We start from the raw sequence: 17,097 nt of genomic DNA, 5'->3' as shown, positions 1-17,097 counted from the left end.
CGGGCTTCCCCATGTGACCTGCAGCTTGTTATAATGATTTGTCCTGTGCGTCTTCAGTCCGCTTCAAACTGGACTTTTATCCCAGAAGGGACAACATCTGGAGGGTTTTGCTGTTGGCTGTGGGTTTTTTTTAAAGCTCTGAATTGAACATATATTGTCAAACGCAGTGGTGAAGAAGAAGTTCTCAGAAATTTCACCGAGGCCTAAGTAAAAGTAGTAATACCAAAGTGTAAAATACTGAGTATAAAGTAAACAAGTGCATAACTATTAGCATCAAAATACACTTGGAGTAGCCTACCAAAAGGAAAGGTACTCATTAAGCAGAATGGCCCGTTTCAGAATAATATATATTAATGGATTATAATTATTGATGTATTAATATTACAAGTATCACTTTAAAGTTGCAGCTACAAACATTTGGGCACATTTTTACTACTTTATATTTTTCTGGGTATCTTAATCGATAATAATACATCATAATTTATTTGGTGGGTTGTATTTTGTGTTCATAATCAGAATCTGTAAAGCTGTCGGATAAATTTAGTGGATAAAGAAGAACACTATTTGCCCCTGAAATGCAGTGGAGTAGAGGAGTAAAGCAGCATATAAGGGAATTACTGTAGTAAAGTACCTGTAAGTGCAGTACTTGAGTAACTGTACTTTGTTAGTTTCCACCACTGGGGAAAGGATTAACTGCAGCTTTTATCGTTTTGTGAGTGAAAAAATAGTCAAACTGAGCTTTTATTTTACTTTCAGTCATCTGAGGTCCTTTTTCGGGAACCATTGTGAATATTAACTACCGCAAGAACTGATTTTGAATTCTCACCTGACATGTATGGATACTTTTTGCTCATTTTGAGAAGTGGTGTATTTTGAACAAATGTTTAATTCATTGTTTAAATAAATTATTCAAATTTGCCCGGCCAGTTGAACAGTGTTTACTCTCACATTGAAAACTTGTTGCCCATTGCTACCAAGCCTTGTCATCCACTCCTGCAGTTTCATTTGTCTGTCTTAGGCCACATCTCTGTCTGGGCAGTAATATGTCTGTTAGAAAGCAGTCGCATGTAGTGCAATGATTCCTGAGGTATACCAGGAACATTTGCGGGCTTTTTATTATTCGAATGAACCTTCAATTAGAACTGATTGAAGTGTGGTTGTTTGTTTAGGGGCACCTTTAGCATGAGATAGACAGGTTTGTTTTTTGTAGTTACTCATAGGGAGGCACTAATGTGATGTGCTCAGCAAAGTTTGACCCTAACGAACTTTGATCCAGGCAAATCCAGACAACTCTTGAAAACCATGGCTGCATAAATGTAACATGCCTGTAGGCTGAAAGTGATGGTTCTGGTGTTGAAGTGCACAGATTAATGAACTTTTCCATGTCAGTGATCTTCTGGTAATTACAATGATTCCCCCCCCCCGCGCTTCCATCTGACTGCATATTTCTCCCAGAGGGACCAACATCTGGAGAGTCTTGTTGCTGTTGGCTGTGATTTTGTAAATTTCTGTTTCTAAAGGAGATGACAGACTGAAACTCAGGGACAGGATAAACAGGACCTTCTATCAGGCTTATGCTGCATACAGAGGAAATATTAACCGGAGAAATACAATGTATTTACCATAACCATGGATCTTTGCTTTATTGACAACATTTTTTTTTTTCAAATTGATGTTTTTTTTGTTTTATAACACAAATCTTTTGTTGTATTCTATATAACCACTTTTTAAATATCTCCTCTAATGTATCTGCTGGCAACAAAATTGTTTTGCACAAATGTAAACCTGAAGATTACACACTGAATAAAGGTTTGCTGGCTCTGAACCAAGGAGAGTCTTGGGCTTCTGTAAATAATCTGAGAGATTCTGAAGGGTGCATCACTCCTTTAAAATCCTACCAACTATACCATAGCATTTCATTATCAAGTTGTGCTGTCCATAATTCTTGTCTGACTCAGCATACAATGGGTACTGTTCATTCTGTCTGCACCAAATGCAGTCTGTTGAATCTCTTGAAGACATGAAAGAGGGGCTTTTTTGCTTTTCAGATGACATAGTTTTGTGTGCTTATTGTACAGTTTTCATTTTCACATAATTTGCCAAAAAAAAAATCGTATGCAGGTCTTTGCTGAATACATGGAGATCATTGGGTTTTTATTTTGAATGTAAGTCATTTATTCATGTTTATTGTCCCATAAAAGGAAAATGGTCACGCAGTAGGACTGTCAATGACACAAAAAATTTTCTTCATTAAGCATATTGTTTTCTGGGAAAGCAGATGCTGAACAATGTATCCCCTGACTGAATCTGGCAAATAGTGCTGCTGTTGTGGATAAATTTAGAAAACAGTGTTAAGTGCATGTACATGGCTTTAAAACTCATCTTACATTTTGTCTGTAAAGTTGTGCTCCTGCATTTGACTTGCAGCCTTCTTATGTCTCATTTCACTGTATGGCCTACATTCACAAGAAACCCAATAAAATTTTTGGATCTCCTGCTCACATGTAATTAACCCAGCTGGTGCTTCACTGTAGCACGGCAAGCTGAGTCTACTCACCACAGATAGAAACGTCCCAGTCAGTACCACCGCACCCAGGAGAGACCACCATGGTGACTAACAGCTGAATGTTTTTCCATACTGTTGGTGGTCCAAAGCAGATCATCTTGCCATCCTCTGGCCTGCACTCTCTCCTTTCTCTCACATGCTGCTTCATGATGAAGGTTCTGTGATGCTGACACAGAAGCATTTCTGCCCAGGGACTTTCCACAACTGAATTTGTCTGAATTTTGTCTGCTAGTGTTATCTTTGGTGCTTATCTTTATCCTGAAAGCCCATATGTTTTTTAGTCATATTCAGTCAGCTCAGTTCAACCAAAAGTCTTGACATTTTAGTCTCGTCTTAGTCATAGAAAACCACAAACATTTTAGTCTAGTTCAAATAACCGAAAACATCTTTGCATACAACATAAGATAAGATGGCTGGCTACTGCACAGTCGTCTTAAATAAAAAAGCAGACTGTATAATAAAATGCTGTGCATTTTGATAACCAGTGGTTGTCACAAACAGACTATATTTAGCCATTATATACCCATTCAAAATCATCTGGACCTGTCTATCAAATGTGTGTTGCATTTATATTATTCTTGCTTTAGTATGAATAGCAAGTTTATCACAACTAATGGAACAAACATGTCTTTGTTATCCAATTTCGCTGCCAGGGATACTGATTATTAAATTAGGCTAAACCTCAATATGCAAACATTGTTAGACGCTAACATTACACCACCAGCTGTCTTCTGGACATGACTTAATGTAACTTAGAGGAATAGTTTAACATTTTGGGAAATACGCTTATTCATTCTCTTGCCAAGATTTAGATGAGAAGATTGATAACACTCTCATGTCTGCATGGTAAATATGAAGCTGCAACCAGCAGCTGCTTAGCTTAGCGTAGACTGGAAACAGTGGGAATCAGCTAACCTGGCTCTGTTCAACAGTAATAAAATCCACCTACCAGCACCTCTCACGTTCAGTGATAAAATCCACACCCAGTGGTAAAAAGAAGATTTGGATTATGTAAATTGTTTGGGGGGGGGGGGGTTATAATTTTTGGCCCTCTAAAAATAAAGAGAGATTAGGTTAGTTTTTATTTTTAAATTCCATTTTAGTCTCCTCTTTTTTGTCAACAATATTATACATTTGAGATGGACAGAGACATAGTAACAGTTGCTGTTTAATGAAGTCAGTTTATCCTCATAATTATATATATCAACACGATTTTTATCAATGAAATTAACACCCCTGTACACTGAACCCTGTACCATTTTGTCCACATGTAAATGTAATTTCAGTTGTTCAGATTGTGACCTTCACACCTGAAAAGGAAAGATAGCTACTGTATATCTGTATATTATTGTTAATACAGATGTCTTGACCATCAATGGCATGAAAGTTAAGTTTAAGTGACTTTTCATGTAACATAATGTATATACAGTATTTTCCATGCGAAACTGCTTTTCTCTGAAGTCAGTAAGCATTCAGATATTTCATTCTCTTTGTGTGTGTGTGTGTGTGTGTCATCTGGAGGAGGATTTAACAACAAAAGCCTTGTAGAACATCTGTGCCTTTCAGAGATTAGTCTAAATTTTTATGTTACAATGTTGGCTTGCCACAAAAGAGGCGATTATCAAGGGTCTTTTATTGTAGTCCTAAATGCCTGCTGCTGTTTTGGGGGATGGGAAAGTAGTAGGATGATACAGTATTAATAAAAGTCATAAAAAAAGAACATGCAGCACTTCTTGGAAGCAGATGGTGCCTTGTGTAAAAAAAAAAAAAAAAAAAAAAAACTCATGTCAAAAAAATAAGACTAGAAGATCACAAATGTTACGTTCCAGTTGATTCAATGAATACCTGATATTATACACTGAGTGGTCCAAATGCCAACTATCTGAAATGAGGCACTGCCAGCAAGCTTGATTAACAGGCTAAGGTACTGCCAAGGACATTAAATCATACCTAACAGAAAACTGAATGTTTTTTCTTTGGATGGGGGAGAAAGGGGGATCCTTCCAGTTCTAAGACGTGTTCAGACTTTGTTCCATCTAGCTGAGCTTAAACCACTCAGTCAGAAACATTAATACCAGCAGACAGGGCCATCAATCTGATGTCTTGCTGAGTTTAAGAAACATATAAAGTTGTGTCTTGACTCAATAAGAATTACATTTCCTCTATTGTTACTGAAAATCCAATTCAGTAAAAAGGTCATGTCACTTGTTATGAGTGGGTATTTCCCCTTCACTTTCGTTCTCACAAACAGTAACACACACACAAACACACACGCACACACACATAAGAGAAGTAGATTTACAGAGGTAGGGTCTTAGTGATTGGCATCTCCTCTCTAGTACTCTAAACTGAATTGTAGAGGAAAATATACCACCTAGTGGTAATCACTATCTTTATCACAATATATCCGTCCTATTACAGTACACCGTAATTTTTCACTTTGTTATAAGGAGGATCATATGCACGGTGCTTCAGTGCCCTTTATTCCAAACTTAAATTATGGGCTGCAATTTAACTTAATTCGTAGTTACAAGCTAAGACTATGAACATAAATTCTCACAATGTGTGCTCATAAACTGCAGTTGGCAATTGCAAACTACTTCGGTACACACAGTACTTCTCTAGATCTGATACAGGAAATAAGCTCTGTGCTGCTTGGAATAACATATTTCCTGTTCACAGTATGAACATCCTTACCACAAACCCAGTGTTTATTATGCACAACAAAGGAGAGAGAAAAAGAGGAAAAGTCTAAGTAACAACACTGTAGCTTAACTTTCCTTTTAATAATAACATGATGTGATGAAAACATTTCTAAAATCGAGTTCAGTCAATAGCAGCAGTGTTTTTCCAATCAAAGCGTCTTGTCCTTCAACATTTTCTCTAATTACTGTTGATCATTCTCACTGTAAACATCATTAAAGCTTCAATTTCTCTTCTGCATAACTTCCAGCGGAATTGAAGCCTCAGCGGGGTCATTGTTTGATCAGTTTGTCTTCTTGTGAGCTGCCCTCCCCGCTTGTTCCATTGCTAGAGCTGTCCATGTTGCAGTCATGGGTCTTCTCCTTTTTAACCAGGTCTTCCAGGTCTGGTGAAGAAAACAAGAGGATAATATTAAAGATGGCTTCTCCTCCAGATGGCCTGCTTTTGTTGCAGATTACAAGAAACAAAATGCAAATTTAACTTTAGCCAGGAGAAAAAAAAAAAATTATATTATCACGACTGAAAGCTTGTAAATGGAGCTGGACCAGCAAACATCTTTTTTTTTCCACGACTCACAAGTGACTACAGTCTTGTTGATTAGACTATAACCTTGGTCAGCGTTACTGCTCAGGTTAATGTAGAAGTAGAACTTAAGTTCCTGAGGGTACTGAGAGTGGGACAGGTTCTGTATCAGAGGAATCAGCCGATTGGACATAGGCCCCTCCGCCAGAGCCTGGTGCATCATATACTTGCACCAGTCTTCCTCCAGGAAGTTAGGAGTGATAAGCAGAGCCTGCAAGTGGCTCTCCTGCACAGCCTGGCAGAATTCTGTGAAAACTGCACCTCCTACACAGACGTCCCTCTGCCATAGAAAACACCTAAGGCCGCGGGGTGATGCCTCCAGGAAAGAGACCAGGCGTTTAGCTTCTTCAATGTCACTGTCGGCAAGGCTATGGCACACAAGCAAGTCATATTTTCGTCTCCATCTCAGCTGTGAGTTCAGAACAGAGTGTAGCTTTTTTGGTCTAGAAGAGGCTGTCTCTGTGGATGATGATGATGATGAAGAACCGGATGAATATGTAACTGAAGTTGATGTTGATACACTGGTCACTTGTTGTTCATTTTGTGTTGATAATGATACTCTTGATTTCAAGAGTTTTTGGAACCAACCTGAAATGAGAAAGACAAACTGTACATATTTTTGACTTGGTTATACATTTTGATATCAATGAATCCTTCCTAGTCCAGCTATGAGCCACAAATGGAATCATAAACATTACTACATACGGCAGTGTAATAATCTGTGTCAATCTTTTTTAACTATTTGCATCTATTCCACAGCAGTGTAATGCTTTTCTGAATTATCACAACTCAAGAGAAAGAGGGAGGAGTAATGCATTAGTTAAAGATAAATTACAAAATGTAATCAAACAGATAAAGATAAGGTTTACATTACAAATAAATGCCTGAAACCTGAACTTACCCTGCATGTTGTTAACATTGTCATGTCTGTTCAACTCCTCTCCTTCTGGTAAAGAAATGTTAAATGGATTTTCTCTACCCCATTTGCTCAGATATAGTAGCTGAACCATGAACTGTTGCAACTATGTGCCATAACCCAGTGACAGTGGTTGAGTGCAACAAAGACGAAGTGAAAACGTTGTCAAGTGTCACTGTCATCACCAGAAAAAAAAAGGGGAAGTAACTCAGCCTTGGTACGAACAACCAAATTTCAAATGCAAAATTTAACAAACGTCATATCTCACCGAGCAGGCAGTGAGGTATAAGGTTTGTCAAAAAAAATAATAAATGAAGTTCAAGATAGCTGAGTCCTGATGATTTTCAAAAAAAGATCTGATCTGGATGGTAATATGCTATTTAAGAGAAGTAATAACAGCAAGGACAATGTGAACTGTTGTAATCCACAGCCACTGATGTGCCAGAAGCTAGTGGCCCAAAAGCTTAATAGTAAATCAGACATGCTTCAGACATGCATCGTATGCACAGCTGGAAGTTTTATACCTTTATAAATAATCTGTATAAGATCATATAAACTTTATGGTTTTCATACGGGGGGAAATGATGAGGGGCTGGTTGGCAAAATATCATATTTGTATCTACACTTGTATCTAGAGCACCATGTGATGGTGATGTATGCATTTGCATATCCTCCCGGAGGGCACACCATCTACTCAGTAGTCACTGAGCCCTCTATGGAAATGTGGTCCCTGCCGAGCCCAGTGTAAAGTGACCAACTAATATTAAATTGAAACCACTGTAGTGTTTTTACATTAGGGGAGGTTACTATACGATTTTCAGGGGTGGATTTCTTGTTAGGGTATTTAACCAGTAAGCAGGTAGTTAGAGCCATTCTTTCCCTTTTCATATTTTTATTTTCCAAGATCAAGTGGAAAATAGAAAACAAAGACACACAAAATGTCCCTGCATGTCTACAAAGATATATTGACACAAGAAAAAACTGTGGGAGAAGAGGATAAAGGAGCGTTAACCAATGCAACAATATAAAAATACTGCATTACAAGCAGAAGTTCTTAGCTATATGTACTTATAATATCAGAAATAAAAGTTCTCACTGTTATTGTTATATTGTGACGTATTATTATTGCTGATGCACTGGAAGTTACTTAATATAAAACTGTGTAGTTTAATCTATGCATCAAATTGTTAAATTGATAATATTTTTTGCGTGTTGAATCTAAATTCTAAAAAATTTTAATCAAGTGAGTAGTAAAGAAAAGGTGTATTTCCCACTGAAATGCTTTGTAGCAGAATAAAGTAAATGTACTTATGAATTTAATACTATTATTAAAGACTGATGACGTTTAAAACGCCCTCCTCGCGCAGAACGACTACACATGTTCTATGATCAGACTGCGCAAGCGCAGAATTTAGAAAAAAATATTACCGGAAGTGAGCGTCATTTCCAGGCTGTGCATCTGACGTGTCTAAAACGGTTTTCCCACTGGTGGTGGATTTTATTATCCGTTGAAGTAGTATCTGGTAAGACTTAATTGTTTGAAGAGTTTACACTAGCACTTCAAATGTTTACAGGACCATTCATTTATCGCCCCCTCTCACCTCACCCCTTGTGTGTTTTCTTTAATCCAGATACGTCGTGGCAAGATGCTAGATTTCTTCACAATCTTCAGCAAAGGGGGGATAGTGTTGTGGTGTTTTCAGGGAGCCGGGGTCACTGAATCTTTCACGGGGCCTGTCAACGCTTTGATCCGCTCCGTGATCCTCCAGGTGAGTCATAACGCCGGTCAAAATCTTGTGACAGTTTTCTCTGTGTATCCTAATGTCGGTATATGCTTCGGACAGCCAACGCTAATGCTAATAGGTAGCAATTGCTAGCTTATTGCGTGACGTTTGTGTACCAAACAATCGACTTTTCAAGTGTGAATAGACTAAAAATCCCCATGTTATTTATTTATGGCGAATTTTTATCTAGTTTGCGGTTTTTAACATTGTTAGGAAGGCACAGAAAGCTAGCCGTAGCATCTACGACATGTGTGTTTATCTCCCATTCACATGTCAATGATGTGTGTGATGTCACAGGAGCGAAGTGGGAACAATTCATTCACTCATGAGGCCCTGAGTCTTAAATACAAGCTCGACAATGAGTTTGAGCTGATTTTTGTGGTAAGTCTCTCAACCTCACGCTAAATAAATTTAAAGCAAATCAACACTGAGGTGTGGCCTGCAAATCTATGACCAGTATTCACGTTGTATTTATATATATTTATTTATTTTTACGTTCATAATAATCATTACTCTTCTCTTTAACCCCTGTCTCTTTGCAGGTGGGTTTTCAAAAGATCCTGACGCTGACATATGTGGACAAGTTCATAGATGATGTTCAGCTTCATTTTAGGGATCGTTATAAAAATGAGCTGGAACAAAAGGGAGCTTTGAAGCTCCTTAACAGCAACTTTGCATTCGAGAATGACTTCAGGATGCTTCTTAGGTAAAGACGGATAGTTTCATTCATTGGGGGCGATTTCATAGAATGAGGAACTTCAGCAACAACGTTTTTTGTCAGCTATGACTTTTGATTGAACCAGTCATTACTAGTAATATAAACTCGATTAGAGCTCATTTTACTTTAGCAGCTGTTGAAGGCAAGTGCATCGAGATAATTAGGATGTTCTTTTCAGTTTTTCCAGTGCAAGTGGTATCATAATTTTTTAGGCCATTAAAAAAAAAAGACCAATAAAGCTGTAAGTTTATTTCAACAAATAAACAAAGATGCCTCACTAACCGGATCCTTTTTCGTCCTGTTCATGCTGACTTATACCAAATGTTTACCACAAGAGAGGCGGAGGAGAGCAGCAAAGCTCGGAGCCATGCCCACATGCGGTCCTTTAAGGAGTCCGAGAAATCCCAAAAAACTGTGAAGTCAATGATCGAGACAAAGGGTGGGGACAAAAGCAAGGAACAGGGTGGCAAGAAGAATAAAAATACCAAAAAGGAGGGTATGTGCAGTTAGAGATGGTTGTTTTAAAATAGGCCAGTGTAGTTAATCCTGACTTGATTTGATATACTAATTCTCTCCAGCTCCTGCAGCTGAGCCTTCCAAAGGTGATCAAGGCAAGGCCACATCCTCTGGGCAGAAGACGGTTGAGAATGGTAACCAGGGCTTGACTCCTGAGGAGGTCATGCAGAAGAAGAGAGAGGAATTCTTTCGCAAACGCATGGTGGGAACTACTGAAAAACCTAGGTAAGAGAAAATATATTAACATACATTAAAATAAATGCCAATAGGGCAGATATATTTTTGAATTTCTCACCATCAGCCGCATAGACAAAGCAGGCACACTGTCAAGTATCAAATCTGTCAAAGTTCCCTTTCAGTTATATGCATAGTTTAGATCCCCAAGTTCTTTAATCAACAGAATTTTCCCAGTATTAAGGAGCATTAAAGGCAGGATCTAATGTATTGAAAATGAATGCATTACATTAAGTGGTATAGGCATGCTTATCCTCTTCAGAGTCAGAACCATCGTTTTAATAGTTATGGGTTTTTTTTTTTCAATACTCACCAGAAATACTAGAAATATGCATTTAAATGATCACACTTCTTTTTTTAAATAACTAAGAGGTTTTGTCAGTCTCCTAGTGTACATCATGTCTGATTGCTTATTTCTAATTGCTTAATTCTGATATTCTGTCATCTTGTAGTAAGTCTCCAAAGCCTCAGAAACCGAGGGAGAAACAAATGCGTGTTTGGGACATGGGTGGTAGCAGCACCAAGGACCTGGACTACAGTGGAAGGAATGGAGACGGTTCCCCCAATGGTGGCGAACAGAACCAGGATGTACCAATTGACACAGTATGTACCCACTCCCCTCTTCTCCACCCCTAAGAGGTTTCTAGCTAAAGAGACATCTGTATTAGGCACATTAATAGAGTTCAAATTAAGGGCGTGATGCCAAGTTCTCAATGTACTGGATGCATTTCAGGGGATGCAGGTGAGCTCCATGGAGGGAGACCTGCTGCCTGTGGACTATGAGTCCAGTGATGAAGGGGAGGTGGGGGAGGAAGACGAGAGAGTGGTTGTCAGTGAAACAAGCAAGACAAGGTAAGAAAGTGTTAAGGTATAATTTTTATGAATTTGTCTCAAATGTAACTTGCACTGTGAACAACTACCCAGCTTTGTTTGTTCTTCTCAGCTCCAAAAAGGGTGGAAGTTTTGGGGGCATGTTTGGGATGCTGAAGGGCCTGGTGGGCTCCAAGAGTCTGACCCACGAGGACATGGAGCCAGTTCTGGAGAAGATGAGAGACCACCTCATCAGTATGATATCACATCTCTCTCTCACACTCACTGTCTTTATTCTGCAAGACGTGAAAGTGAATTGTCTACTAATCATAATTCCCCTTTTATTGTCCTATAGCAAAGAATGTAGCAGCCGAGATTGCCTCCCAGCTCTGTGACTCTGTAGCCAAAAAACTGGAAGGCAAAGTCATGGGCACATTCACCAGTAAGTAACCTTTCACATTTCTTTAATGTACCTAAAATAGACTATGGATCCTCATCCCCATTCTTAAATTATTTTTCATACAGTGCAAGGATTAGTTACAATGCAGTGGGTTTCTTCAGTGCCTTCACTTGTCCTTCTGTTAGAGCCCAGTCTACATGCTAGAAACAGTAATGTCATTATAGTAATGCATTTTCCCCAGTGTTGTCTGTATAATTACCAGAGTAAATTGATTAAAATATGATCCTCCCCTCAGTTTCATATACACAGGATCTGATTCAAAATGTGGAATTTGCAGAAATTGGTGTAAGCACTTAGAAACATCACAGATATATTAAAGGTAAAGGGGAGTGTTTCAAGCCCATGTGCTTACGTTAAAGTGAGCAATTTAGGAACTTAGGAACACCATACTAATACTGGGTAGGGCCTCCCTTTGCTCTCAGAACAGCCCTAGTTCTTCATGGCATGGATTCAACAAGATGTTGGAAATATTTCTTTCAAGATTCTGCTCCATGTGGACATGATTGCATCACATAGTTTCTGCAGATTTGTCAGCTGCACGTTAATGCTGCCAATTTCCGATTCTACCACATCCTAAAGGTGTTTTAATGGATTCAGATCTGGTGACTGGGGAGGCCCTTGAAGTATACTGAACTCATTGTCATGTTCATGAAAGGAGTTTGAGACTTTTGCTTTGTGACGCTGTGCATTATCGTGCAAGAAGTAGCAATTAGAAGATGGTCAACTGTGGCCATAAAGGGATACACAGCGTCAGCAACAATACTCAGATATGCTGTGGTGTTCAAACGATGATTGTTTGGCATTAAGGGCCCAAAATGTGCCAAGAAAACATCCTCACCACCATTACACCACCACCACGAGCCTGGACTGTTGACACAAGGCAGGTTAGGTCCTAGGTCCGTTGATGGCAAATTCTGACCCTACCATCTGTGTGGCTCAGCAGAAATCAAGATTCAACAGAACAGGCTACGTTTTTCCTGTCTTCAGCTGTCCAGTTTTGGTGAGCCTGTGTCCACTGCAGCCTCAGATTTCTGATCTTGGCTGACAGGAGTTGAACCCGACGTGGTCTTCTGCCGTTGTAGCCCATCTGCGTCAAGGTTTGACGTGTTGTTCATTCTGAGATGTTTTTCTGCTCACCACAGTTGTAAAGAGTGGTTATGTGAGTTATTGTAGCCTTTCTGTCAGCTCCAACCAGTCTGGCCATTCTGGTCTGACCTCTCTCATCAACAAAGCGTTTCTGTCCGCACAACTGCTGCTCATTGGATGTTCTTTGTTTTTTGCACCATTCTGAGTAAACTCTAGGGACTGTCGTGCCAGAAAAATCCCAGGAGATCAGCATTTTCAGAAACACTCAAACCGGCCTGTCTCACACACAATCATGCCACGGTCAAAGTCAGAGATAATGTTTTCCCAAATTTTGATGTTTGATGTGAACATTAATAGAAGCTCCTGACCTGTATCTGCATGATACAGGTCGTGTACAATTGGTACTGATAAAGTACTTGGTGAGTGTATGTTGCACTGAATTAGGGTCCCACATCATCAGCCTATGTGCAGTTTTTCATCTAAAGTAAGAATAGTAACATAATCAAAACTCTGTGTGTGTGTGTGTTTGTAGCTGTGGCCTCAACTGTAAAGCAGGCCCTGCAGGACTCACTGGTGCAGATCCTGCAGCCCAAACGAAGGGTGGATATTCTGAGAGATGTCATGGAGGCGCAGAGCCAGCGAAGGCCCTTCGTCATCACATTTTGTGGTGTCAATGGGGTTGGAAAGTCCACCAACCTGGCCAAGGTAAGGTGTTAAAAGGGTAGCACCATATACCAAACTTATTGTTCCTGTGGTTTGTGAGTTTTTATCCACACAGGAAGCCAGTTCTGCATTTGGGGCTTTACTCTGTGAGTTTGGGCAGTTTTGTTTTGTGAGTTTGTGGTCACAAGCTCTGGTATAGCTCTGTCAGTAGAACATGACATACAATTCACTCTGGGGCTTGCCCTGTTAAAATGCCAGCACTGAGGCCACTGTGAGACTCTTTGGAGTAAAGAGACCTACAAATTACAATTAAATTTTTTATTTAATACATACCTTGAACTTCTTTGTTTTACTTCAAAGCCAGTGAATCTATACAGTTATATTAGGTGGAACTTTCAGTTCTGCACATGACCTAAATCTTGGTGCAAAGGAAGTTTCTATTTACCAATCTTATCAACAGCCTATGTTCCACCTTTTTCTACTGCGGAAATGTCTGCGGTGGAGTCTATAAAAAAAACAAGAAAAAAAAAACAAAACATCTCAGTAGGTGTGTGACATAGTTAATATAGTCAGTATAAACACAATACTAGTGTGGCGTTCAATGATTCATCAGAAACCAATTATAGAATTTCTGACAGCCTAGTAGTCAAATAATTGAGTTGGTGTAAGAGGTGGGCAACACAAACAAAATTAATATTGAGCATTCAGCATTATATTAGGGGTAACAATTTATGATATGATATAAAATTATTGAAAATTACATTTTTAAATGTTTTTGTTAATGATTTACAGGAACAAAACCCTATAATTGAAAATAAATACAATATTTATTTTTCACAGCAGACATTTTGACTTGTCATAGTAGGAAAAGCACAATTTAGTGATGGCTCTGTTGTATTTAAGTGTCCCAGTGAGTCAGCATGCACGTCTACAAGGACTCTCTGCAGCTAAATGGGATTCAGCCCTCATTCATTTTATTATTTACACCTGTGCATTTCCTACTATGACAAGTCAAAATTTGACTCATGAAAAGGGTATTTTTTTAAATATGTAAAAATCAACAATTTTGAGTATTTGCCCAGCTCTAGCTGTTGGACAGCTTGCTTCAGAGTGTAACTTTTTAAATTTCAGAGTTTATTTGAACTAAACTTCTCTCTGTCTTGGTCCAGATCTCCTTCTGGCTGATAGAGAACGGCTTCACAGTGCTGATCGCAGCCTGTGACACATTTCGTGCCGGGGCAGTGGAGCAGCTCCGCACTCATCAGCGCCGCCTGAACTCTCTGCATCCTCCAGAGTTGCACGGAGGACGGCCGGTAGTCCAGCTCTATGAGAAGGGCTACGGAAAGGATGCGGCTGGAATTGCCATGGAGGCCATTGCCTATGGTAAAATACTTTTTTTTTTTTTTCTTTCCTAGTTGACTAATTATTCACTGACAGGATTTATTGTGAACATGAAGTTGGCTCACCAGGAGAATGTAGAGCTGTGTTTTTTGTTGTTGATTCCACTTGTGTGTACTCCAGTTGTAAAAAAAGAAATGTAGAATGTAAGTGGGAATTTAACCAGTTAGGCTTCTGTAGTGATAAGGGGTCCTCTCACTTTTGTATATATTATAATCCATTTTCATTAATGACTCATATCACCCATGTGGTAAAGTCAGATCTATACCTCTTGTGTTTCATCCCTCCAGCCCGCAACCAGGCCTTTGACGTGGTGCTGGTAGACACTGCTGGGCGTATGCAGGACAACGCCCCCCTAATGACAGCCCTGGCTAAACTTATTGCGGTCAACATGCCCGACCTAGTGCTGTTTGTTGGGGAGGCTCTGGTGGGCAATGAGGCAGTTGACCAGCTGGTAAGACCACTGAAAAACACATCATGCACTAATATAATTGATAACTGATACTGAGGAGAGTCAGTTTCGCTTGTAACTTGAATGAAAATCAAAGTTTTTCATGAATTGAATTCCAATTAAATATTTGCATCCTAATTATGTGATCAGCTGCTAGAACTTAGTGCTGACTGACGGAGGGATTTATTGTTTTAATCAGCTTTAGCTTCATGGATATACAGACCTGGAAAGCAGCAGACCAGAGGCTCTTGTGCTAATCCACAGTTATTAACAGTAATAAATAAGAAAATGCTGTAGAATAAAATGGATTTTTGCAGGTTAAACTCTCCAGCAGAGGTCAGCGTTGCTCCCGTGACCTGCTGTCTAGTTAACCATTCATCACGTTTGCACATATGTGTGTATTTTCTCCTCGTCTACACTATGCAAATAGTGAGATGGCAGCTGTTGCTGTACATATTAACTGTCCTAATCATTTTTTCCCCGAATGACTCATCTCTCTCTCTCTTCCTTGTGACCTCAGGTGAAGTTCAATCAGGCTCTGGCAGACCACTCGATGTCTGACAAGCCGCGGCTCATTGATGGAATTGTTCTCACCAAGTTTGACACCATCGACGACAAGGTATTTTCATGTTTTTGTGTACATTCCTTCTGGTTTTAATCATTTGATGTGGGCTCTGTGTGAGCTTTTGGTGCAGTTAATGTTTTGTCTGCGGCTGTTTCATGACTTGTGAATAATTAGCAGTCAGAAAGCTGATAGCTCTCCTCCCTCACAGGTTGGTGCTGCCATATCCATGACGTACATCACAGGCCAGCCCATTGTGTTTGTGGGTACAGGGCAAACCTACAACGACCTGCGCAGCCTCAATGCCCGCGCTGTGGTCAGTGCCCTGATGAAGGCTTAAGCGGCCGCATGTTCTGCTGTGTATTCATCATCGCAAACAAAGCCAACAATACCTTTGCCACACTGCCGTGAGATGTTCCAGCTCTGTTAGCCTGCGTTTCTCATCCTCCTGCTCTGCTCTCTCTACTGTGCATCAAATGAAGAACTCATGTCACGCACAGGACTTTATTCTCCCAGTAAAGGACAAGTGTGCACTTTGAAAAACAGATCATTTTGCAACGAAGCCAGAGGAGCCTCCCTTTGCATCGCATCTAAACTTTTTGGGCCAAATTGAAAAGTACCTCAAATCAGCCTGAGTTTTGAAACAACGAAGTCGCATCCAAATGACATTTTAGCTGACTAAATGGATCTAGGCTGTAAATGTCATCAATTCTACTGGTTTACACAGTAAAGACTTACAAAACAAATTCCCCACCTGGCATTTTGTCAGTCGGTTTTCCCCTCATTATGTAAATGAGGTCAGGTCGTGAAGGCTTGCTGGATGTGACATTTCAGCAGCTGCCTGTGCCTGAGGAAAGCTTAGTGACCATGGTGCCTATCTGTCTCCTGGCTTGTTAGTTAACACTTTCACTACATGGGTGGTTATCCATCAAGAGTACCACGGCAGTTCATGTCAGTAACTACTCCTTCTAGTTTAGAGAAGGGGGCTGAATCTGTTTAATTGGCCATAGAGTTCATCCAGTGTCATCAGTAGATGTTGTACTCCCCTGTGAAAAATAGAAAAAAAAAATCATGGGGTACTAAAGACCAGGCTCAGTCAAGACCAATCCTCTGTAAAGCTGGGAAGTACATCAACATCTCCTAAATGCACTAATGACTGTGGTACACTAGCTTTGGATGGATTGTTCTATTAACCTCATCTTCCAAAGCGCCTCACCTACCTAACACATTGTTAACACATTTTCATTAGAAATGGAGACTACGATCCCTCATTTTATGAAAAAGAAGAAAGAACCCCTGTTTGATGAAAAGTGGAAAGATATTTTGTAAATTTGTTTTTTAGTTCTTAAAGGTTGTCTGCAGATTTCAGACTCCACCTTATGTGCGGTCAGTTGAAATTCTATGGACCTTTTTATTTATGTTTTCCCTAATGATTTATTCTTCATTTATAAGAGGAACTAAGTCTTAAAATCTCTCTAGCCCCCTTAAATTCGTGGTAGTGCAATATGAGAGAATCAGGAGTTATACAGACGATTTGAGCTAATTTATGAGAATGTAAACATTTCTAAATAAAGCTGCTATATGCTAAGATAGCCTGTAAAGTAGAACTTGTTCTGTCGTATGTTACCGGGGACACACTGGTCTGTAG

General features: G+C 39.6%; 2 protein-coding genes across 2 annotated transcripts; one reads left to right on the top strand and one right to left on the bottom strand.

Annotated features, from left to right (window-relative positions):
- Window positions 1-5,188: 5,188 nt before the first annotated feature.
- LOC120792090 (toll-interleukin 1 receptor (TIR) domain containing adaptor protein) lies at window positions 5,189-6,899 on the bottom strand. The gene is made up of 3 exons (XM_040131124.1): window positions 6,753-6,899; window positions 5,846-6,439; window positions 5,189-5,654 (listed from the first exon to the last, which is right to left on the bottom strand). The coding sequence occupies exons 1-3, from the start codon at window positions 6,859-6,861 to the stop codon at window positions 5,542-5,544; spliced, it is 816 nt and encodes a 271-aa protein (XP_039987058.1). The 5' UTR covers window positions 6,862-6,899; the 3' UTR covers window positions 5,189-5,541.
- Window positions 6,900-8,175: 1,276 nt separating this feature from the next.
- Window positions 8,176-17,053, top strand: srpra (SRP receptor subunit alpha). Its single transcript, XM_040131365.1, has 15 exons — window positions 8,176-8,290; window positions 8,399-8,536; window positions 8,849-8,932; window positions 9,094-9,257; window positions 9,605-9,765; window positions 9,848-10,010; window positions 10,472-10,622; window positions 10,753-10,871; window positions 10,963-11,084; window positions 11,185-11,271; window positions 12,908-13,080; window positions 14,208-14,421; window positions 14,727-14,890; window positions 15,408-15,506; window positions 15,661-17,053. The coding sequence occupies exons 2-15, from the start codon at window positions 8,414-8,416 to the stop codon at window positions 15,787-15,789; spliced, it is 1,953 nt and encodes a 650-aa protein (XP_039987299.1). The 5' UTR covers window positions 8,176-8,290; window positions 8,399-8,413; the 3' UTR covers window positions 15,790-17,053.
- Window positions 17,054-17,097: the final 44 nt, after the last annotated feature.

Source organism: Xiphias gladius, chromosome 7 (genome assembly GCF_016859285.1).
Source record: "Xiphias gladius isolate SHS-SW01 ecotype Sanya breed wild chromosome 7, ASM1685928v1, whole genome shotgun sequence".
Classification (NCBI taxonomy): Eukaryota; Metazoa; Chordata; class Actinopteri; order Istiophoriformes; family Xiphiidae; genus Xiphias; species Xiphias gladius.
The sequence above is the reverse complement of the archived record's forward strand: the minus strand, read 5'-3'. Positions and strand labels throughout refer to the sequence as shown.

Coding starts and splice junctions, on each gene's coding strand:
- srpra (XM_040131365.1), top strand. CDS start 8,414: ATGCTAGATTTCTTCACAATCTTCAGCAAAGGGGGGATAGTGTTGTGG. Junction 8,933..9,093: donor AGTTTGAGCTGATTTTTGTG/GTAAGTCTCTCA, acceptor GTCTCTTTGCAG/GTGGGTTTTCAAAAGATCCT. Junction 9,766..9,847: donor TAAAAATACCAAAAAGGAGG/GTATGTGCAGTT, acceptor AATTCTCTCCAG/CTCCTGCAGCTGAGCCTTCC.
- LOC120792090 (XM_040131124.1), bottom strand. CDS start 6,861: ATGGTTCAGCTACTATATCTGAGCAAATGGGGTAGAGAAAATCCATTT. Junction 6,440..6,752: donor CAATGTTAACAACATGCAGG/GTAAGTTCAGGT, acceptor TTCTCATTTCAG/GTTGGTTCCAAAAACTCTTG. Junction 5,655..5,845: donor CAACAAGACTGTAGTCACTT/GTGAGTCGTGGA, acceptor TTTCTTCACCAG/ACCTGGAAGACCTGGTTAAA.